The sequence below is a fragment of the Somniosus microcephalus genome, chromosome 10, assembly GCF_052327205.1.
Source record: "Somniosus microcephalus isolate GS21.2 chromosome 10, FLI_Smic_1.0, whole genome shotgun sequence".
Lineage (NCBI taxonomy): Eukaryota > Metazoa > Chordata > Chondrichthyes > Squaliformes > Somniosidae > Somniosus > Somniosus microcephalus.
In genome coordinates this window covers 165,916,026-165,940,141 of record NC_140996.1, presented here as the reverse complement: position 1 = coordinate 165,940,141, position 24,116 = coordinate 165,916,026, and the positions used below count along the sequence as shown (strand labels likewise).

General features: G+C 46.4%; 1 protein-coding gene across 2 annotated transcripts in view; it reads right to left on the bottom strand.

The window, feature by feature from the left end:
• Positions 1–24,116, bottom strand: part of acat1 (acetyl-CoA acetyltransferase 1) — a 71,414-nt gene that overhangs the window by 24,523 nt on the left and 22,775 nt on the right. For both annotated transcript variants that reach the window (XM_085999099.1, XM_085999100.1), the window contains one exon: positions 16,903–17,053. In XM_085999099.1, the coding sequence (XP_085855225.1) occupies positions 16,903–17,053 (151 nt within the window). The remainder of the gene's footprint in view (positions 1–16,902; positions 17,054–24,116) is intronic.

The window sequence follows — 24,116 nt, the reverse complement described above, 5'->3', positions numbered from 1 at the left end:
AAACGAAAGTTTCCTGTACTTTAATTGGCAGGATGTGACTAGTGGTGTCACACAGGAATCTGTGCTGGGGCCTCAACTATTCACCGTATTTATTAATGACTTAGATGATGGGATAGAGAGCCACATATCCAAGTTTGCTGATGGCACAAAGATGGGCAGCGTTGTAAGCAGTGTAGATGGAAGCATAAAATTACAAAGCGATATTAATAGATTAAGTGAATGAGCAAAACTGTGACAAAATGTGGATTTCAATACAGGCAAGTGTGAGGTCATCCATATTGGACCTAAAAAGGCTAGATCGGAGTACTTTCTAAATGGTGAAAACCTAGAAGCAGTGAAGGTCCAAAGAGACTTAGGGGTCCATGTGTACAGTTCATTAAAATATCATGGACAGGTACAAAAAATAATTTAAAAGGCTAATGAAATGCTTGCCTTTATATCTGGAGGACTAGAATACATGGGATTAGAAGTTATGCTACAGCTATACAAAGCCCTGGTTAGACCACACCTGGAGTACTGTATTCAGTTCTGGGCACCATACTGTAGGAAGGATATACTGGCCTTGGAAGGGAGTGCAGCGTAGATTTACTAAAATTATACCTGGACTCTGAGGGTTAAACTACAAGGCGATACACAAACTAGGGTTGTATTCCCTGCAATTTAGAAGACCAAGGGGTGATTTGATCGAAGTTTTCAAGATATTAAGGGGAACTGATAAGGTAGAGAGAAGCTATTCCACTGGTTGGGAAGTCTAGGACTAGGGGGCATAGTTGAAAAATTAGAGCCAGACCTTTCAGGAGTGAAGTTAGGAAACACTTACATTAAGGGTGGTAGAAGTTTGGAACTCTCTTCCCCAAACAACAGTTGACGCTGGGTCAATTGTTAATTTTAAATCCAAGATTGATATATTTCTGTTAACCAAAGGTATTAAGGGATATGGGGCAAAGGTGGCTATGTGTAGTTAGGTCACAGATCAGCAGAACAGGCTCAAGGGGCTAAATGGCTTACTCCTGTTCCTATGTTCCTAATGGTGGAGCAATTAAATTTGGGGATGCACAGGAGACTAGAATTGGAAGAGCGCAGAGATCTTAAAGTTTGTAGGACTGGAGGAGGTTACAGAGATAGGGAGGGGAAGGCCATTGAGGGATTTGAAAACAAGGATAACAATTTTAAAATTGAGGTGTTGCTGGACTGGGAGCCAATGTAGGTCAGCGAGCACAGGGGTGATGGGTGAAACATAGAAACATAGAAGATAGGAGCAGGAGTAGGCCATTCGGCCCCTCGAGCCTGCTCCGCCATTCAATGCGATCATGGCTGATCATCCAAATTCAGTACCCGGTCCCTGCTTTCTCCCCATACCCCTTGATCCCTTTAGCCTTGAGAAATATATCCAACTCCTTCTTGAATATATTTAATGAATTGGCCTCTACTGCCTTCTGTGGCACAGAATTCCACAGGTTCACCACTCTCTGGGTGAAGAAATTCCTCCTCATTTCTGTCCTAAATGGCCTACTCCTTATCCTTAGACTGTGACCCCTGGTTCTGGACTCTCCGACCATCGGGAACATCCTTCCTGCATCTAGTCTGTCCAGTCCTGTCAGAATTTTATAAGTTTCAATGAGATCCCCTCTCAATCTTCTAAACTCCAGCGAGTACAAGCCCAATCGACCCAATCTCTCCTCATACGTCATTCCTGCCATCCCAGGTGTCAGCCTGGTGAATCTTCGCTGAACTCCTTCCATGGCAAAAACATCCTTCCTCAGAGGTGACCAAAACTGCACACAATACTCAAGGTGTGGTCTCACCAAGGCCCTGTACAACTGCAGCAAGACATCCTTGTTCCTGTACTCAAACCCTCTCGCTACGAAGGCCAACATACCATTTGCCTTCTTAACCGCCTACTGCACCTGCATGCTTACCTTCAGCGACTGGTGCACAAGGACACCCAGGTCTCGTTGCACTTCCCGTTCTCCCAATCTATTGCCATTCAGATAATAATCTGCCTTCCTGTTTTTGCTACCAAAGTGGATAACCTCACATTTATCCACGTTATATTGCATCTGCCATGCTTCTGCCCAATCACCCAACATGTCCAAATCATCCTGGAGTTTCTCGGCATCCTCCTCATAGCACACACGCCCACCCAGCTTTGTGTCGTCTGCAAACTTGGAGATATTACATCTAGTTCCCTTGTCTAGATCATTAATATATATTGTGAATAGTTGGGGTCCAAGGACCAATACCTGCAGTACCCCACTAGTCACTGCCTGCCACTCGGAAAAAGACCCGTTTATTCTAACTCTGCTTTCTGTCTGCCAACCAGTTCTCTATCCAAGTCAGTACCTTGCCCCCAATCCCATGTGCCTTAACTTTACACGCTAATCTCTTATGCGGGACCTTATCGAAAGCCTCATGAAAGTCCAAATACAGCACATCCACTGGTTCTCCCTTATCTATTTTACCAGTTACATCCTCAAAAAATTCCAGTAGATTAGTCAAGCACGATTTATCCTTTGTAAATCCATGTTGACTTTGTCCGATCCTGTCACTGTTTTCCAAGTGCTCTGCTATTACATCTTTTATGATGGATTCTAGCATTTTCCCCACTACCGATGTCAGGCTTACCGGTCTGTAATTCCCCGTTTTCTCTCTACCACCTTTTTTGAATAGTGGGGTAACATTAGCTACCCTCCAATCCATGGGTACTGTTCCAGATTCCATCAAATGTTGGAAGATGATCAGCAATGCATCTATTATTTCTAGGGCCACTTCCTTAAGTACCCTAGAATGTAGATTATCAGGTCCTGGGGATTTATCGGCCTTCAATCCCATCAATTTCCTTAACACCATTTCCCTACAAATACTGATTTCTTTCAGTTCCAAGTGCATGGCACTTGGTGAGAGTTAGGATACAGGCAGCACAGTTTTCGATGAGCTGAAGTTTATGTACCATGGAAAATGGGAGGCCGGCCAGGAGAGCATTGGAATAGTCAAGTCTAGAGGTAGCAAAGGCATGGATGAGGGTTCCAGCATCAGGTGAGCTGAGGCAGGGACGGAGTTGGGCAATGTTACAAAGGTGGAAGTAGGCAGTCTTGGGATGGAGTGGATATGTGATCGGAACTTCACCTCAGTGTGAAATGCAACACCAAAGTTGGTTCTGCCTCAGACAGTTGCCAGGAGTCGGTAACTAGGGAATGAAGTTTGTGGCAGGGGCTGAAGACAATGGCTTCAGTCTTTCCAATAGTTTGCTGGAGGAAATTTCTGCTGATCCAGTACTGGATGTCAGACAAGCAGTGTGAAAAATTAGCGACAGTGGAGGGGTCGAGAGAACTGGTGGTGAGCTAGAGCTGGGTGTCGTCAGCGTACATGTGGATTCTGACGTCACATTTTCAGATGATGTCGCTGAGTGTCAGCATATAAATGAGAAATAGAAGGGGACCATGGATAGATCCTTGGGGGATTCCAGAGGTAATGGTGCAGGTGAGGCCATTGAAGAGAAGCCATTACAGGTAATTCTCTGGCTACAACAGGATAGATAGGAATGAAACCAGAGTTTCAGCAGTTATTTGATACCGGGGGACATTCTAGCCAAGACTGATTCTGGCAGCTGCGCTTTTCAGCGAGAATCACTGGACAGCAATCGAAAAGGGGATTCTGCCCTAACCCAGTGACGGAGACCAATTTTACTACCCCAACTGCTGCCCCAGATGGACCAGAAGTCTAACCTGAGAACTTGTGATGTATTGACTATTGAGACCATTGCAAGAACTAGAATTTATGCACTCTGCAGTAAAGAACGTTCAGATGAATTGCAAGCATGTGATATTGAATATTATAGTAAAAACACTCAAAAGTCACGGAGCAAGGGTTGAAAATAGTTTTAATCTCCAGTCTGCCTAGTTCATCAGCTAAGTTGCATCCAGCAAATGCTGCAGTGGGGTAAGGGTGTGGCAGGGTCGAGAGAAGTGATGGTGAGGTAGAGCTGGGTGTATTCAGCATACATGTGGAACCGGACGTCGTGTTGACGGATGATGTTGCCGAGGGGCAGCATGTAGATGAGAAATAGGAAGGGGCCAAGGATAAATCTTTGGGGGATTCCAGAGGTAATGGTACAGGAGCGGGAAGGAAAGCCATTGCAGGTGATTCTCTGGCTACGACTGGATAGATAAGAATGGAACCAGGTGTGTGCAGTCCCACCCAGCTGGACGACAGATGAGAGGCGTTGAAGGAGGATGGTGTGGTCAACCGTGCCAAAGGCTGCAGACAAGTCAAGGAGGATGAGGAGGGATAGTTTACCATGGTCACAGTCACAAAGGATGTCATTTGTGACTCTGTTATGTACTATGGCAGGGGTGGAAACCTGATTGGAGTGATTCAAATATGGAGTTGTGGGAAAGATGGGCACGGATTTGGGAAGCGACATGTGAGGAGATAGGAGAGAAACTAGAGAAAGATGTGAGTTCAGGGCTAGGGCAAGGGGGAACCTTGAGGGAAGTTTGGCCCGGTGGGCTAGGGGGAGGGAGGAAAGCGGCAGAGGCAGCCGAATGGATGGTCTCAATCTTTCTGACAAGTAAGTCTATGAGCTCCTCGGACTTGTTGTCGGACGTGAGGGTGGAGGAGGCAGGGGAGAGGGGAATTAAGAAGACAGTTTGTAGTGGAAAAGATAAGCAGGATGATCCTGGAGTAGTGAGTAGTTTTGGCAGAAGAGAGCAGGACCCGGTAGTGCTTTATGTGATCCAGCCAGATCAGCGATGAATGGTTAAACCAGTTGTCCACCATAGATGTTCAGGTCTGCATCCCTTGGACTTAAGGGAGCGGAGATGAGGGCCATACCAGGGTGAGAGAGAGTAATGGTTTTAATGGGAACAAGGGCATCAAAGGTGAGGGTGAGGGTGTGATTGAGCAGAAATGTAGTGGCGAATGGAGGGTCAAAGACTAGACAGTTGGAATTTTTTTCCAGGGGCAGACACAGAAGGAAATGGGATTGGGAGGGGGGAAGGGGAATGTGGGTGGAGAGGGATACAAAGAAATGATCAGAGATGGCCTCATCTGCAATTGACACGATGAGAGTAGAGAGGCCACATGAGATGGTGAGATCGAGGGGTGGCAGTGAATAAGGGTAGGGGAGCTAATATGGAGGGAGAGATTTAAGCAGGATAGGAGGGTAGTCAATTCAGAGGAGAGAGCACGATGAGTTGAGATGGAGATTGAAATCACCAAGAAATCGTTTGGTGCAGAGGCTGAGGGAAGAAAGCAGTGAAGATATCTCGGTGAGAAACTTAGCTTGGTACTTGGGTGGGCGGTAGAGAATGAGGATTTAAAATGAGAGGCGAGAGGGGTGGAACAAGGTGAGATGCTCAAAGGAGGAGAAGCTGCCAGAAGAGTAGGGGGACAGACCAATGTGTGATTTGGTGATAAGGGCTACACTGCCACCATGGCAGTTTGGGCAGGTCAAGTGGTGGAAGGTATAGCCAGGTGAGGAAGCATCATTAAGGGGGAAGGGATCATCACCCCCCAGCTAGGTTTACGTCAAGGCCATGATGTCAATGCAATCATAAGGAATAGGAGCAGGAGTAGGTCTTTTGGCCCCTCGAGCCTGCTCCGCCATTCACGAAGATCATGGCTGATCATCTTCCTCAACTTCACTTTCCCGCCCTATCCTCATATCCCTCGATTCCATTAGTGAACAAAAATCTATCGATCTCAGTCTTGAATATACGCATCAACTAAGCATCCACAGCCCTCTGGGGTAGAGAATTCCAAAGATTCACAACCCTCAGTGAAGAAATTGCTCCTCATCTCAGTCCTCAATGGCCGACCCCAAATCCTGAGACTATGACCCCTACTTCTGAACTCTCCATCGAGGGGAAACAGCCTCTCAGCATCTACCCGGCAGCACGGTGGCATAGTGGTTAGCACTGTTGCCTCACAGCGCCAGGGACCCGGGTTCGAATCCGGCCTTGGGTGACTGTCTGTGTGGAGTTTGCACATTCTCCCCGTGTTTGCGTGGGTTTCCTCCGGGTGCTCCGATTTCCTCCCACAGTCCAAAGATGTGCGGGTTAGGATGATTGGCTATGATAAATTGACCCTTAGTGTTAGGGGGATTAAATACGTGGGGTTACGGGGATAGGGTGGGATATGTGTTGGTGTAGGGGTTACGGGGATCGGGTGGGATATGTGTCGGTGCAGGCTCGATGAGCCGAAATGGCCTCTATCTGCACTGTGGGGTTTCTGTGATTTACCCTGTCAATCTCTCTAAGAATTTTATACGTTTCAATGAGATCACCTCTCATTCTTCTAAACCAACGTCATGTAACCAACCAGGGAACAGGCTATTTTAGATCTTTTATTGTGTAATGAGACAGGGTTAATTAGTAATCTCATAGCAAAGGATCCTCTGGGGAAGAGTGATATCATAAAATTCCACATTGAGTTGGCGATTGAAATACTTCAGTCGGAAATGAGAGTCGTAAACTTAAATGAAGCCAATTACATAGGTATGAGGGGCGGGTTAGCGAAGGTAGATTGGGAAATTAGATTAAAAGGTGTGACGGTAGATAAGCAGTGACAAACATTTTTTAAAAATTCCAAATTCTCAACGAATATACATTCCATTGAGAAATAAAAACTCCATGGGAAAAGTGATCCATCCATGGCTAACTAAAGAAGTTAAGGATAGTATTAGATTAAGAGAAGAGGCTTATAATGTTGCGAAGAATAGTAGTAAGCCAGAGGTTTGGGAGACCTTTTAGAAACCAGCAAAGGATGACCAAAAAATTGATAAAAAGGGAGAAAATAGAATGAAAGTAAACTAGCAAGAAATATAAAAACAGATTGTATGAGCCGCTACAAGTATGTAAAAAGGAAGAGAGTAGCAAAAGTAAGCTTTGGTCCCTTAGCGGCTAAGACAGGTGAAATTATAATGGGGAATAAGGAAATGGCAGAGACTTTAAACAAATATCTTGTTTCTGTCTTCACAGTAGAAGACACAAAAAGCATACCAAAAATAGTGGGGAACCAAGGGGCTAATAAGAGTGAGGAACTTAAAGTAATTAATACCAGGAACAGTGGCATAGTGGTTATGTTATTGGACTAGCAATCCAGAGGCCTGGGCTAATGATCTGGAGAAGTGAGTTCAAATCCCACCATGGCAGCTGAGGAATTTAAATTCAGTTAAATAAATCTGCAATAGTGCAAAAACTATAGGGCAGTAATAGTAGGGGATTTCAACTACCCCAATATTAACTGGGATAAAATTAGTGTGAAGGGTATAGAGGGTGCGGAATTCCTAAAATGCATCCAGGATAACTTTTTTAGCCAGTATGTAGCAAGCCCAACAAGGGAGGAGGCGGTTCTGGACTTAGTTTTAGGGAATGAAGCTGGGCAGGTAGAAGGCGCATCAGTGGGGGAGCATTTTGGTGTTAGTGACCATAATTCTGTTAGATTTAAAGTAGTTATGGAAAAGGACAAGGATAGACCAGGAATAAAAATTCTATATTGGGGAAAAGCAAATTTTGCTAAGCTCAGAGGGGATTTAGCCATCATGGACTGGAAACAGCTACTTGAAGGTAAATCAGTGTCAGAGCAGTGGGAGGCATTCAAGGAGATCCGGAGGGTTCAGACCAAATATGTGCCCTTAAAGAAAAAAGGTGGGACTAACAAATCTAGAGGTCCCTGAATGTCTAGGGACATACAGGGTAGGATAAAGAAAAAAAGGGAGGTGTATGACAGATACCAAGGGCTAAATACTGCAGAATCTTTAGAGGAGTACAGAAAGTGCAGGAGTGTAATTAAAAAGGATATTAGGAAAGCAAAGAGAGAGCATGAACATTTCTTGGCAAGTAAAATCAAGGAAAACCCAAAGATATTTTATAAATATATTAAGAGTAAGAGGATGTGTGAGGCTAACAGGTCTGTAGTTCCCCGTTTTCTCTCTCCCTCCCTTCTGAAATAGCGAGGTTACACTTGCTATCCTCCAATCTGCAGGAACCGTTCCAGAATCTATAGAATTTTGGAAGATGACAACCAATGCGTCCACTATCCCAATGGCCACCTCTTTCAAAACCCTCGGATGTAGGTCATCCGGTCCTTGGGATTTATCGACTTTTAGTCTCATTAATTTTGCTAGTACTGTTTTTATACTAAAGAAATAATTTCGTTAAGTTCCTCATTCTCACCACACCTTTAGTTCTCTCGTATTTCTGGGAGGTTTTTTGTGTCTTCCTCCATGAAGACAGAAACAAAGTATTTAATTTCTCTGCCATTTCCTCATTCCCCATTATAAATTCTCCTGTCTCTGATTGTAAAGGACTGTGAATACTTTGTGTCTGTTTTCACAAAGGAGAGGGGCGAAGCAGACATTGCTATCAGGGAGGAGGAGTGTGAAATATTAGATGAAATAAACAGTGAGAGAAGAAGTATTAAGGGGTTTAGCAGCTTTAAAAGTGGATAAATCCCCAGGCCCGGATGAAATGTATCCCAGGCTGTTAAGCGAAGCAAAAGAGGAAATAGCAGAGGCCCTGATCATCATTTTCCAATCCTCTCTATCTTCAGGTGTGGTGCCAAAGGACTGCTAATGTGGCACCCTTGTTTAAAAAAGGAGAAAAGGATAGACCGAATAATTACAGGCCAGTCTGCCTAACCTCGGTGGTGGGAAAATTATTGGAAAGAATTCTGAAGGACATGATAAATCTTCATTTAGAAAGACATGGATTAATCAAGGATAGGCAGCGCAGATGTGTTAAGGGAAGGTCGTGTCTGACAAACTTGATTGAATTTTTTGAGGAGGTAACAAGGAGGGTAGATGAGGGTAGTGCATTTGATGTAGCGTATATGGACTTTAGCAAGGCTTTTGATAAGGTTCCACATGGCAGACTGGTCACAAAGTTAAAAGCCCATGGGATCCAGGGCAAAGTGTCAAGTTGGATTCAAAACTGGCTCGGAGGTAGGAAGCAGAGGGTAATGGTTGATGGGGTGTTTTTGTGATTGGAAGGCTGTTTCCAATGGGGTTCCGCAGGGCTCAGTACTAGGTCCCTTGCTTTTTGAGGTATATATCAATGATCTAGACTTGAATATAGGGGGTATGATTAAGAAGTTTGCAGATTATACTAAAATCGGCTGTGTGGTTGATACTGAAGAAGGAAGCTGTAGACTGCAGGAAGATATCAATAAATTGGTCAGGTGGGCAGAACAGTGGCAAATGGAATTCAATCCGGAGAAGTGTGAGGTAATGCATTTGGGGAGGGCTAACAAGGAAAGGGAATACACATTAAATGGTAGGACAAGTGTAGAGGAACAAAGGGACCTTGGAGTGCATGTCCACAGATCCCTGAAGGTAGCAGACCAGGTAGATAAGGTGGTTAAGAAGGCATACGGAATGCTTGCCTTTATTAGCCATGGCATAGAATACAAGAGCAGGGAGGTTATGCTTCAACTGTATAAAACACTAGTTAGGCCTCAGCTGGAGTTCTGCGTGCAGTTCTCATCACCACATTACAGGAAAGATGTGATTGCACTGAAAAGGGTACAGAGGAGATTTACAAGGATGTTGCCGGCAGTACAGAATTTTAGCTATGAGGAAAGGCTGGGTTTGTTTTCCTTGGAACAGAGGAGGCTGAGGGGAGACCTTATTGATGTGTATAAAATTATGAGGGGCCTCGATAAAGTGGATAGAAAGGGCCTATTTCCCTTAGCAGAGGGATCAAAAAAATCAGGGGGCACAGATTTAAAGTAATTGGTGGAAGGTTTAGAGAAGATTTGAGGGGAAATTTCTTCACCCAGAGGGTTGTGGGGGTCTGGAACTCACTGCCTGAAAGGATGGTAAAGGCAAAAACCCTAATCACATTTAAAAAGTACTTGGATGTGCACTTGGGATGCTCTAACCTGCAGGGCTACGGACCAAGAGCTGGGAAGGGGGATTAGGCTGAATAGCTCTTTGTTTGCCGGCACGGACACGATGGGCCAAAATGGCCTCCTTCCGTGCTGTAACTTTCAATGATTCTATGAATAAAAAGTATTAGTAATGGTGACCATGAAACTATCTGATTGTCGTAAAAACCCAACTGGTTCACTAATGTCCTTTAGGGAAGGAAATCTGCTGTCCTTACCCGGTCTGGCCTATATGTGACTCCAGACCCACAGCAATGTGGTTGAAATGGCCTAGCAAGCCACTCAGTTGTAACAAACCACTACGAGAAACAATAATGAGAATAAAACCAGACAGACCACCCTGCATCGACCTAGGCATCGGTTTTGGACACGACAACGGCACACCCAGTCCAGTCGACCCTGTAAAGTCCTCCTCACTATCACCTAGGAACTTGTGCCAAAATTGGGAGTGCTGTCCCCTAGTCAAGCAACAGCCTGACAGTCATACTCACAGAATCATACCTTTCAACCAGTGTCCCAGACTCCTCCATCACCATCCCACCGGCAGGACAGACCTGTGGTGGCACAGTGGTATACAGTCGGGAGGGAGTGGCCCTAGGAGTCCTCAACATTGACTCTGGACTCCATGAAATCTTCATCCCATGAAAGCTTCAGGTCAAGCATGGGCAAGGAACCCTCCTGCCGATTACCACCTACCGCCCTCCCTCAGCTGATGCATCAGTACTCCTCCATGTTGAACACCACTTGGAAGAAGCACTGAGGGTAGCAAGGGCACAGAATGTACTCTGGGTGGGAGACTTCAATGTCCATCACCAAGAGTGGCTCGGTAGCACCACTACTGACTGAGTCACTTCTTCACACTGAGGACACACTCCATCGTGTTGTGTGGCACTACCACCGCGCTAAATGGGATAGATTCAGAACAGATCTAGCAGCTCAGAATTGTATTCCACCACAATCTGTAACCTCATGGCCCGGCATATTCCTCACTCTACCATTACCATCAAGCCAGGGGACCAATGAGGAGTGCAGAAGAGAATGCCAAGAGTAGCACCAGACGTACCTGAAAATGAGGTGCCAACTACATGCATGCTAAAAAGCGAAAGTAACATGCTATAGAGAGAGCTAAGCGATCCCACAATCAACGGATCAGATCAAAGCTCTGCAGTCCTGCCACATCCAGTCGTGAATAATGGTGGACAACTAACGGGAGGAGGCGGCTCCATAAATATCCCCATCCTCAATGATGGTGGAGCCCAGCACGAGTGCAAAAGACAAGGCTGAAGCGTTTGCAACTAACTTAGGAACAAAGGACATAGGAACAGGAGTAGGCCATTCAGCCCCTCGGGCCTGTTCCGCCATTCAATGAGATCATGGCTGATCTGCGACCGAACTCCTTAAACCCATCTTTGGCCCATATTCCTTAATACCTTTAGTTAACAAAAAGCTATCAATTTCTGGTTTAAAATTAACAATTGATCTAGCATCAATTGCCATTTGCGGAAGAGAGTTCCAAACTTCTACAACCCTTTGTGTGTAGACGTGTTTCCTAATTTCACTCCTGAAAGGTCTGGTTCCAATTTTTAGACTATGCCCCCAGTCCTAGAATCCCCAACCAGAGGAAATAGTTTCTTTCTATCTACCCTATCTGTTCCCCTTAATATCTTGAAAACTTTGATCAGATCACCCCTTAACCTTCTACATTCTAGGGAATACAACCCTAATTTGTGTAATCTCTGCTTGTAACTTTGCCCTTCAATTCTGGATATCGTTCTGGTAAACCTACGCTGCACTCCCTCCAAGGCCAATATATCCTTCCTAAGGTGCGATGCCCAGAACTGCTCACAGTACTCCAGGTGTGGTCTAACCAGCGTTTTGTATAGCTGCAGCATAAATTCTACCCGCTTGCATTCTAGTCCTCTAGATATAAAGGCCAGCATTCCATTAGCCTTTTAAATTATTTTCTGTACCTGTTCATGACATTTTAATGTACCTGTATCAAGTCTCTTTGGACCTGGACCTCCACTTTTTTTTTAAAGCTTTTCACCATTTAGAAAGTACCTGTTCTATCCTTTTTAGGTCCAAAGTGGATGACCTCACATTTGCCTACATTGAAATCCATTTGCCACAGTTTTGCCCATTCACTTAATCTGTCAATATCCCTTTGTAATTTTATGCTTTCATCTACACTGCCTACAATACCGCCTATCTTGGTGTCATCGGCAAATTTGGACATATGACTTTCTATGCCATTAGCTAAGTCGTTAATAAATACTGTGAATAGTTGAGGCCCCAACACAGATCCCTGCGGAACACCACTAGTCACATCCTGCCAATTTGAGTACCTACCCATTATCCCTACTGCCCGTCTCCTGATGTTCAGCTGATTTCCTAACCAAGTCAATAAATTGCCCTCAATTCTGTGGGCTTCTACCTTAGTTAACAGTCTCTTATGTGGGACTTTATCAAATGCCTTCTGGAAGTCCATATAAATAACATCCGTAGACATTTCACCTGTCCACTACTTTAGTCACCTCCTCAAAAAATTCAATCAGGTTTGTCAGGCATGACCTACCTTTCACAAATCCATGCTAGTTCTCTCTAATCAACTGAAAATTTTTGAGGTGTTCAGTCACCCTATCCTTAATTATAGACTCTTGTAATTTCCCAACAGATGTTAGGCTAACTGGTCTAAAATTCCCTGGTTTCCCTCTCTCGCCATTCTTAAATAGCGGAGTGATAGGCGCAATTTTCCAATCTAAAGGAACGGTTCCTGAGTCGAGAAAACTTTAGAAGATTATAGTTAGGGCATCTGCAATGTGCTCACCTACTTCCTTTAAAACCCTGGGATGGAAACCATCTGGCCCTGGGGATTTGTCACTCTTTAGTGCCATTATTTTCTTCATTGCTGTTATTTTACTGTCCCCGATTCAATATTAGTTTCCTTGGGATTTCTGGCATGTTATCATCTTCCTCTCTGTAAATACTGACGCAAAGTAATTATTCAACATGTCTGCCATTTCCCTTTTATCATTGACAATATCACCGCTTTCAGTTTTTAAGGGGCCAACATTGCTCTTTTTCCTAATATAATTGTAAAAATTCCGTGTTGATTCTGATATCGCTTGCAAGTTTCTTTTCATACTCCCTTTCTGTAGCTCTTACTATCAGTTATGTGACCCTTTACTGTTCTTTGTATCTTTCCCATTCGTCAGGATCTGTGCTATTTTTTGCATTTTTGTATGCTTTTGCCTTTAGTTTTATGCTGTCCCTTACCTCTTTAGTCGTCCATGGCTGTTTATTTTGGCAATTAGAGCTCTTGCCCCTCAGTGGTATAAACTGGTTCTGTATCAAATTGAATTCTTTTTTAAACATCTCCCACTGAGCTTCTGTCGTTTTACCCATTAACAGATTTGCCCAGTTTACTGTGGACAGTTTCTGCATCATCCTGTTGAAGTCGGCCTTAACTAAATCTAGAATCTTAGTAGCTGTGTTGCATTTCTCCCTTTCAAATGCTACGCTGAACTCGATCATGTTACGATCGCTATTAGATAAATGTTCATGCACAGTTAGGCTGTTAACTAAATTGGGTTCACTACTCATTACTAAATCGAATATGGCTTTACCCTTATTGCCTCTAGGATATATTGTTGTAAAAAACTATCCCGGACACACACAAGGAATTCACCGTGGTTGCAGTGTGTACCATCTACAAGATTCACTGCAGCAACTCACCCAGGCTTCTTCGACAGCACCTCCCAAACCCGCGACCTCTACCACCTAGAAGGGCAAGGGCAGCAGGCGCATGGGACCACCATCACCTGCAAGATCCCCTCCAAGTTACACACGATCCTGACTTGGAAAAATATTGCCGTTCCTTCATCATCGCTGGGTCAAATTCCTGGAATTCCCTCCCGAACAGCACTATGGGAATACCTTCACCACAAAGACTGCAGCGGTTCAAGAAGGTGGCTCACCACAATCTTTGAGGGCAATTAGGCAGGGGCAATAAATGCTGGCCTTGCCAGCGACAGCCACATCTCGGAATGAATTTTTCAAAAAGTAGAGAAAAAGTACTTGAGAAACTAATGGGACTAAAACCGGACAAATCCCCTGGACCAGATGGCCTACATCATAGGGTTCTAAAAGAGGTGGATGCACTGGTTGTATCTTCCAAAATTCCCTAGAATCTAGAACAGTCCCAGCGGATTCAAAGGTAGCAAATATAACCCGGCTATTCAAGAAAGGAGGGAGAGAGAAAACAGGGAACTACAGGTCAGTTAGCCTGACAACAGTCGTCAGGAAAATGCTGGAATCCATTATTAAGGAAGTGGTAACTGGGTACTTAGAAAATCATAATATGATTAAGCAGAGTCAACATGGTTTTATGAAAGGGAAATCATGTTTAACAAATTTATTAGAGTTTTTTGAGGATGTTACTAGCAGGGTAGATAAAGGGGAACCAGTGGATGTAGCATATTTGGATTTCCAAAAGACATTCGATAAGGTGCCTCATAAAAGGTTCCTACGCAAGACAAGGGCTCATGGAGTTGGGGGTAATGTATTAGCACGGATAGAGGATTGGTTAACAGACAGAAAACAGAAGAGTAAGGATAAACGGATCATTTTCAGGATGGCAGGCTGTAACTAGTGGGGTGCCGGAAGGATCAATGCTTGGGCCTCAGCTATTTGCAATCTATATTAATGATGACTTCGATGAAGGGACTGAGTGCAATGTATCCAAGTTTGCTGACGATACAAAGCTAGGTGGAAAAGTAAACTGTGAGGAGGACACAAAGGGCTAAAAATTCGGTTTCGCCACGCCAGGTCTTTAGTGCCCAAAATTTTGCGCTCGCCCGGATTCCCGTAGCGCCCGCCTGAAATTCAGTTGCACCGCCCCAAGACGGAGGCGGGCGCTATTGCAGGGTTTGGCCGCCTCGTTTGGGGCGATGAAAGTCAGTTTCAGGCGTCCAGCTGCCGCTGCGGCACCCGATGCGGTGCGGCAGGCTGGGGTACTGCAGGCCTCCTCCTTCTCTTAAGGAGGAGCTGCCTGCAGCCGTGAGATCGCCGCTGGATTCCCCCGGCAAATGAGCCCGGCACCACGGAGAAGTGCCGGGCTCGCGGGAGTCAGACACCAATGCCGCGGGGGGGTGGTGCAGGAGTCCGGGGAGGGAGGTGCGGCCAGGCGGCCGCCGGGAAAGCGGTCGGCCGCCCCTCCACCTTTATGCGCCGGCCTCTCGGAGCTGCAAGGCACCATTTTTCAAACGCTGTTTGCGGCCGCTACGGGCGAGGCGGCCGCAACTGAATTTGGCCATCGGCACGGAATAGCATTGGAACCGGGGCGCTGCGCACACCGATGACGTCATCGGTGCCGGCGCAGCGCTACCGGCTAACGCCGATGTTAGGGACCAACTGAATTTCGGGCGCTAAAAAACTTCCGGCGCAAACCACTCTATAGCCAATAAGTGGGCGCAAACGCGACTGAATTTCCAGGCCAAAGAGTCTGCAAAGGGATATGGACAGGTTAAGTGAGTGGGCAATAAGGTGGGCGATGGAGTATAATGTGAGGAAATGTGAAGTTATTCACTTTGGTAGGAAGAATAGAAAAACAATATTTTTTAAATGGTGAGAAACTATTAAATGTTGCTGTTCAGAGAAACACAAAGTTAGCATGCAGGTACAGCTAGCAATTAGGAAGGCAAATGGCATGTTGGCCTTTATTGCATGGGGGTTGGAGTACAAGAGTAAGGAAGTCTTAGTACAATTGTACAGGGCTTTGGTGAGACCACACCTGGAGTGCTGGGCAGAGTTTTGTACTCCTTATCTGAGAAAGGACATACATGCCTTAGAGGCGGTGCAACAAAGGTTCACTAGATTGATCCCTGGGATGAGAGGGTTGTCCTATGAGGAGAGATTGAGCCAAAACTCTCAGGAGTTTAGAAGATTGAGTGGTGATCGCATTGAAACATATAACATTGAGGGGGAATTGACATGGTAGATGCTGAGAGGTTGATTCCCCTGGCTAAGAGTCTAGAACTTGGGGGCATAGTCTCAGGATAAGGGGCCGGCCATTTAAGACTGAGATGAGGAAGAATTTCTTCACTCAGAGTTGCGAATCTTTGGAATTCTCTACCCCAAAGGGCTGTGGATGCGGAGTCATTAAGTATATTCAAGGCCGAGATAGATTTTTGGACTCTAGGGGAATCAAGGGATATGGGGGAAATCGGGCAGGAAAGTGGAGTTAAGGTCGAAGATTAGCCATGATTTTATTGAATGGAGGAGCAGGCTCGAAGGGCTGTATGGCCCACTCCTGCTCCTAATTCTTATGCTCTAAACTCCAGAGAGTATAGGCCTATTCTAATCATTCACTCCTTATAGGACAACCCTCTCAGCCCAGGAATCAACCTAGTGAACCTTTGTTGCACACCCTCTAAGGTAAGTATATCCTTCCTTAGGTAAGGAGACCAACAAGGCCCTCATCATCCACAATAAGCTCATAGATACAAGAGCCTTGTTCACAAGTGAACGGACATTCTGGAGGGAGATGCAGAGAGGGGTGGTGATAGCCGATCCGCTGGCAGTGCCCATGTGGTCAGCACTGGGAAGGGCAAGTGGGACACGGGAAGGAGATTGACAAGATTAACCCCTAACGCGTGTGCTTGGTGGGAAGGTCAAGAGAGAGTAGCATGGGGCAGTTGGGGTTGCTGCTCAAAAGGAGGCAGCAACGAGTGCCTCAATGGGCCTAGTGGAGGACGTTTAGCGAGATACAGAGGGAAGCTGTAGGCTTATCGAAGCGGGTATCAAACCTGGGACAGCCGTAGGAGAGTAGGAACGGTGAGGCATGCTGAAGGGTTGGGATAGGAATTTGGGAGGGCAGAGTACATGAGAGGGGAGAAGTGAGAGGAGGCATGGCGACAGGAGAGGGGGGTTTAGGAGGGGTAAAGAGAAAAGAATACAAAATTTATTGAAAAAAAGACACTGAAGGAGGACAACAGAAAGACTGTGCACAAATACCTCTTTGTGGAATGCTGACAGAAACCACTTCTTTTGCCATGATCTTTGAATCCCAAGATGCTTTGCTTTTAGTATATGAACTAATTGCATAAGTGTCTTGTTCCTCACGTGAAATATTAAATTTCTTTGCAGTATTCTCAGCACAGCTACCCTGTAATAAATCAGAATTATACAAAAAATTTAAGATTCATGGACAGTGCCCCTCCCAGTCGGCTAAAAGTAGAGTGAATAATCATAGGATGACATAAAATGTACAGCATAGCAACAGGCTATTTTACCCAACTGGTCTATGCTCCACACGAGCCACCTCCCACCCTACTTCAGCTAATGCTATCTGTATGTCCTTCTATTACTTTCTCCCTCATACTTATCTAGCTTCCCTTTAATAGAATCATAGAATGATACAGCACAGGAGGAGGTCATTTGGCCCATCGTGCCAGCTCTGTGAAAGAGCTATCCAATTAGACTCATTCCCCTGCTCTTTCCCCGTAGCCCTGCAAATTTTTCCCCATTCAAGTATTTATCCAATTGCCTTTTGCAAGTCATTATTATATCTGCTTCCTCCACCCTTTCGGCAGTGTATTCCAGATTATAACTTGCTGCGTTAAAAAATGTTTCCTGATGTCGTCTCCGGTTCTTTCCCCAATTACCTTAAATCTGTGTCCTCTGGTTACCGCCCTTCTGCCACTGGAAACAGTTTATCCTTATTTACTCTAGCTATCAAAACCCTTTCATAATTTTGAACATTTCTATCAAATCTCCCTTTAACCTTCTTTGCTCTAAGGAGAAAAATCCTAGCTTCTCTAATCTCTCCACATAACTGAAGTCCTGCATTTCTGGTACCATTCCAATAAATCTCCTCTGCACCCTCACCAAGGCCTTGACATCCTTCCTAAAGTGTGATGCCCAGAATTGCCCATAATACTCCAGTGGCTTATAAAAGGTTTAGCATAAATTCCTTGCTTTTCTACTCTATGCGTCTATCTATATAGCCATGGATCCTGTATGCCTTTTTAACAGCACTCTCAACTTGTCCTGCCACCTTCAAAGGTTTGTGTACGTACACCCCCAGGTCTCTCCGTTCCTGTACCTCCTTTAAAATTGTACCATTTAGTTTATATTGCCTCTCATTATTCCTACCAAAATTAATCACTTCACACATAACTGCATTAAATTTCATCTGCCATGTGTCTGCCCATGTCACCAGTCTGTCCATGTTCTCCTGAAGTCTGTTACTAAAGGCATCTATACTATTTGCCTCAACTACTCCATGTGGTAGCAAGTTCCACATTCTTAACACTCTCTAAGTGAAGAAGTTTCTCCTGAATTCTTTATTGGATTTATTGGTGACTGACTATATTATATTGCTGGCCTCTAGTTTTGGAGTTCCACCACAAGTGGAAACATCTTCTCTACATCTGCCCTATCAAACCCCTTCATAATTTTAAAGACCTCTATTAGGTCACGCCTCAGCCTTTTCTTTTCTAGAGGAAAGAGCCCAGCTTGTTCAGTCTTTCCTGATAGTTATAACATGTCAGATCTGGTATTAGAGTCATAGAGGCACAGAAGGAGGCCATTCGGTCCATCGAGTCCGTGCCAGCTCTCTGTCGAGCAATCCAGTCAGTCCCATTCCCCTGCTCTATCCCTGTAGCCCTGCAGGTTTATTTCCTTCAAGTGCCTATCCAGTCTCCCCTTGAAAACATTGAGTGTCTCCGCTTCTACCACTTCCGTCAGCAGCGAGTTCCAGGTCATCACCACTCGCTGCGTTAAAAAGTTTTTCCTCACATCCCCCCTGTATCTCTTGCCCAAAACTTTACATCTGTGTCCCCTAGTCCTTGAACCATCAACTAGTGGGAACAGCCTTTCCCCATCTAGCCTATCCAAACCCGTCATAATCCTGTACACCTCTATCAAAACACCCCTCAACCTCCTTTGCTCTAATGAAAACAAATCCAGCTTCTCCAACCTGTCCTTGTAGCTAAGATCCCCCATTCCCAGAACCATTCTGGTAAATCTCCTCTGCACTCTCTCAAGGGCTTTCACATCCTTCCTAAAGTGTGGTGACCAGAACTGGACGCAATACTCCAGTTATGGCCTAACCAGTGCTTTATAAAGGTTCAGCATAACCTCTCTACTTTTGTACTCAATATCTCTATTTACGAAGCCCAAGATCCCATATGCTTTGTTAACCACTCTCTCAATATGTCCTGCCACCTTCAGGGACCTATGCACATTAACTCCCAGGTCCCTCTGTCCCTGCACACTCTAATACTGTGCCATTAAGTATATATTGCCTCTTCCTGTTCCTTCTGCCAAAATGCATCACCTCACACTTCTCTGTATTAAATTCTATCTGCCACTTGTCTGCCCATTCTGCTAGCCTTTCCATGTCCTGTTGCAGTCGATTGATATCAGCATCACTGTTTGCCACACTCCCAAGTTTAGTGTCATTGGTAAATTTAGAAATTCTACTCTGTATTCCAATATCCAGGTCATATCACAAAAAACAGTGGCCCCAGCACTGACCCTTGGGGAACACCACTGTCTACCATTCCCCAGTCTAAAAAACAGCCATTTACCACAACTCACTGTTTTCTGTCCTTAAGCCAATTCCTTATCCAAGCTGCCACTGACCCACCTATTCCATGAGCCTCAATTTTGTTAACCAGCCTTCTATGTGGTACTTTGTCAAACGCCTTCCTAAAATCCACGCAGACAACATCCATTGCATTCCCTTCATCAATCCTCTCTGTTACTTCATCAAAAAATTCAATTCGATTAGTCAAACACGATCTGCCTTTTACAAATCCGTGTTGGGTCTCCTTAATTAGATTAAACCTCTCCAAGTGCCCGTTAATTTTTTCCTTGATTATTGTTTCTAAAACTTTACCCACCACTGATGTTAAACTGACCGGCCTGTAGTTACTAGGATTGTCCTTACACCCTTTCTTGAACAATGGTGTCACATTTGCCACTTTCCAATCCTCAGGCACCTCCCATGCATCTAGGGAAGATTAGAAAATTATGGCCAGCCCTTCCGTTGTCTCCTCCCCAATTTCCTTAGCAACCTGGGATGCAAGCCATCTGGACCAGGTGACTTGTCCACTCTAAGCATACCCAGCCTTTCTAGTACACCCTGTCTATCAATTTTCACCCTTCCATTGCTTCTACCTTTTCCACTTCTACCAATATTTTGTCAGCATCCACCTCCTTAGTAAACACCGATACAAAGTACTTATTGAGTATTCTAGCCTTGTCCTGCGCCGCTAAGCATATATCACCTTCTTTGTCTCCAATAGGCTCCACCCCACCTCTTACTACCCACTTACTGTTTACATGCTGGTAGAAGATTTTTGGGCTCCCTTTTATGCTAACCAACATTCTACTCTCATATTCTCTCTTTGCCAATCTTATTTTTATCTTCACATCCCCTCTCATCATCTTATTGTATTTGGTCTGGTCCTCCCTTGAAGAATTCACCTGACATGCATCATACACCCTCTTTTGTTGTTTCATCATCTTCTCTATCGCCCTAGTCATCCAAGGAGCCCTTGCTTTGGTTCCCTTACCCTTCCCTCTTGTTAGAATGTACCTAGCCTGTACTTGGAACATCTCCTCCTTAAAGATCACCCATTGTTCCGTTACAGTTTTTCCTGTCAGTCTTTGGTTCCATTTTACCCTGGCTAGATCCTTTCGCATCCCATTGAAGTTAGCCCTATTCCAGTTTACAAGTTCCACTCTAGATTGTTCCTTGCTCCTCTCCATTGCTAATCTAAATCTTATGTTACGATGATCACTTATACCAAAGTGTTCTCCCACAGACACTTGGTCATCCTGGCTCACCTCATTTCCCAGCACCAGATATGCCTACTTCCTAGTTGGGCCAAGAACATATTGGTCAAGGAAATTCTACTGAACACATTTCAGAAATTTCTCCTCCTCCTTTTCCTTTATCCGAGCATTATCCCAATCAATATTTGGGTAATTAAAGTCCCCTAATATCACCATTCTATAGCTCTTGCATATCTCTGCGATTTCCCTGCAGATTTGCTCCTTCACCTCCCTCTCACTATTTGGAGGCTGATAGAATACCCCCAATAGCATGATCATACACTTTTTGCTCAACTCTAACCAAATGGATTCTGTCCTTGTCCCCTCAAGAACACTGAATGTGGTAAACCACTGTTTGTATTCCTGTTTGTCCTGTTTGTATTCCACTGTGTACATGCCTGGACATGCCTCGGCTGACTCCTCCCACAGGTCCTAGTATAAAGGTGACTGCTCCCCAGCCCTTAGTATCATGGACCGGTCGACCACGCGAGGCAGACCTCCATTCTGTTGTTAATAAAAGCCTTTAGTTACTCTTCTAACTCTCAGTCTTTTATGAGTAATTGATAGCGCATCAATTTTATTAACAACATTTTTATAATGGAGAAGATCCTCACACCAGCATGCCTGGACTTAGATCATCGGGAGGCGGACTCATCCACCAAGTTTACTCACTGGCTTAAGTGTTTCGAAAAATTCCTGACCGCCTCCGAAGCAATCAAATCGGACGAGGACAAACTGGATGTCCTGACCTCCAAAGTGAACCACCGAGTGTACTCGGTCATCCAAGACGCGACCTCGTACGCGGACGCTATCAAGCTCCTCAAGGACCAGTACACGCGCCCAGTGAACGAAGTGTACGCCAGGCACCTCCTGGGGAGTCGTAAACAACAACCTGGGGAATCGACCGTGGAATACCTTCAGGCACTGTCTGTGCTTGGCCGGGCCTGTGGTTGTAAGGATGTAAAGGCCGCCGTGTACACAGAGGAACTTATCCGGGACGCTTTTGTAGCGGGCCACAGATCCAATTACACCCGACAGCGACTGTTGGAGCAGAGTAACCTCGACCTCAACAAGGCCTCTGAACTCGCACTATCGTTGGATGCAGCCTACCAGGGCATGGATGCCTACTCCTCTGCACCGTGGACGCCGCGGGGAATGACAGCCTGGGACACGGTAGGACCGCCTCATAGCGCCGTGCCACCCCAGCCACACCCCCAACGGCCCAACTACCGCAGCAGTGTCCCAAGGCCAGACAGCAGTGCCCCAAGGCCAGAAATGCTACTTCTGTGGCCAGGCAAAACACCCCAGAGCGCGCTGCCCGGCGAAAAACACGATCTGCTCGGGCTGCGGGAAGAAGGGACACTACGCTAGCGTCTGCAGGGCCAAAGCCACCCCGAACCCCAGCAGCGCCGCGTGTGGGCCATGCGGGCCGCCATCTTGGACCTCCCCGGCCATGTGCGAATCACCGGTACAGCAGCCATTTTGGACGCCTCCAGCCACATGGGGATCATGGACGCCGCCATCTTGGACGACAGCCGGGACGCAGCAGGCCCCCGACACCGCCTCATCTGATACCCGCAGCGACACACCGACCCCTACGCTGGCATCCGTTACACTGGACCAAGCGAGACCGCACCAACTGGCCAGTTCCACAATGGACATTGAGGTAAATGGTCACGATACAATCTGCCTTTTTGACTCTGGGAGCACGGAGAGCTTCATCCACCCCGACACGGTGCGGCGTTGCTCTCTCCCAGTCCTGCCTGCGCAACAGCGGATTTCTATGGCCTCCGAGTCCCAGTCGGCGGACATCGGCGGCTACTGCGTGGTGACACTCGTAGTAGACGGGACCGTGTACGATCATTTTAAACTTCTGGTCCTGCCTGACCTCTGCGCTGCCGTCCTGCTGGGGTTAGATTTTCAGTGCCACCTTAAAAGTGTTACGATGGCGTACGGTGGACCCCTACCCCCACTCACAGTCCGCAGCCAGCAGCTTCCAAACTGCCCGCCGCGCACCAGGTGCAACCTCTCCACACTCAGAGTCACCCCCCACCCACTGTTTGCTAACCTCACCCCCGACTGTAAGCCCATCGCCACAAAGAGCAGGCGATACAGTGCCGGGGACAGGGTTTTCATTAAAACCGAAGTGGAGCGGCTCCTGAAAGAAGGGATTATTGAGGGCAGCACCAGCCCCTGGCGAGCCCAGGTTGTGGTCGTTAAGACCGGCGAGAAGCAGCGCCTGGTCATCGACTACAGCCAGACAATAAATCGCTACACCCTGCTGGACGCCTACCCACTCCCCCGTATAGCTGATATGGTCAACCAGATCGCGCAGTACCGCGTCTTCTCGACCATTGACCTGAAATCAGCGTACCACCAGCTCCCCATCCGCCCCGAGGACCGCCAGTACACTGCCTTTGAGGCAAACGGCCGCCTCTATCACTTCCTTAGGGTTCCCTTTGGCGTCACCAACGGGGTCTCCGTCTTCCAAAGGGAGATGGACCGGATGGTAGATCAAAATGCGTTGCAGGCCACTTTCCCATATCTGGACAATGTGACCATCTGCGGCCGTGACTTGCAGGACCATGACGCAAACCTCGAAAAATTCCTCCGCACCGCCCAACTCCTAAACCTGACATATAACAAGGAGAAGTGCATATTCCGCACAAACCGCCTCGCCATCCTTGGCTGTGTTGTGGAACACGGAGTCATCGGCCCCGACCCCGACCGGATGCGTCCCCTTATGGAACTTCCACTGCCCCAAGGCCCTGAAGAGGTGCCTAGGGTTTTTCTCCTATTACGCCCAGTGGGTCCCCTACTATGCGGACAAGGCCCGTCCGCTGATCAAGTCCACCTCTTTTCCCTTGACGGCAGAGGCCCGCTTAGCCTTCCACCGTATCAAGGAGGACATTGCCAAAGCCACCATGCACGCAGTGGACGAATCCATCCCCTTCCAGGTGGAAAGCGACGCGTCTGACTTTGCCCTGGCCGCTACCCTCAATCAGGCGGGGAGACCCGTGGCCTTCTTTTCACGAACCCTCCAAGGCCCGGAGACCAGACACTCCGCTGTTGAGAAGGAGGCCCAGGCGATTGTGGAGGCTGTGCGTCATTGGAGGCACTACCTGGCCGGAAAACGATTTACCCTGCTCACTGACCAGCGTTCAGTTGCTTTTATGTTTAACAACAAGCAGAGGGGCAAAATCAAAAATGACAAGATCTTGAGGTGGAGAATCGAACTTTCCACCTACAACTACGAGATCTTGTACCGGCCCGGGAAGCTAAATGAACCCCCGGATGCGCTATCGCGTGACACCTGCGCCAGCGCGCAGATCGATAGACTGCGGGCCCTCCACAATGACCTCTGCCACCCGGGGGTCACCAGG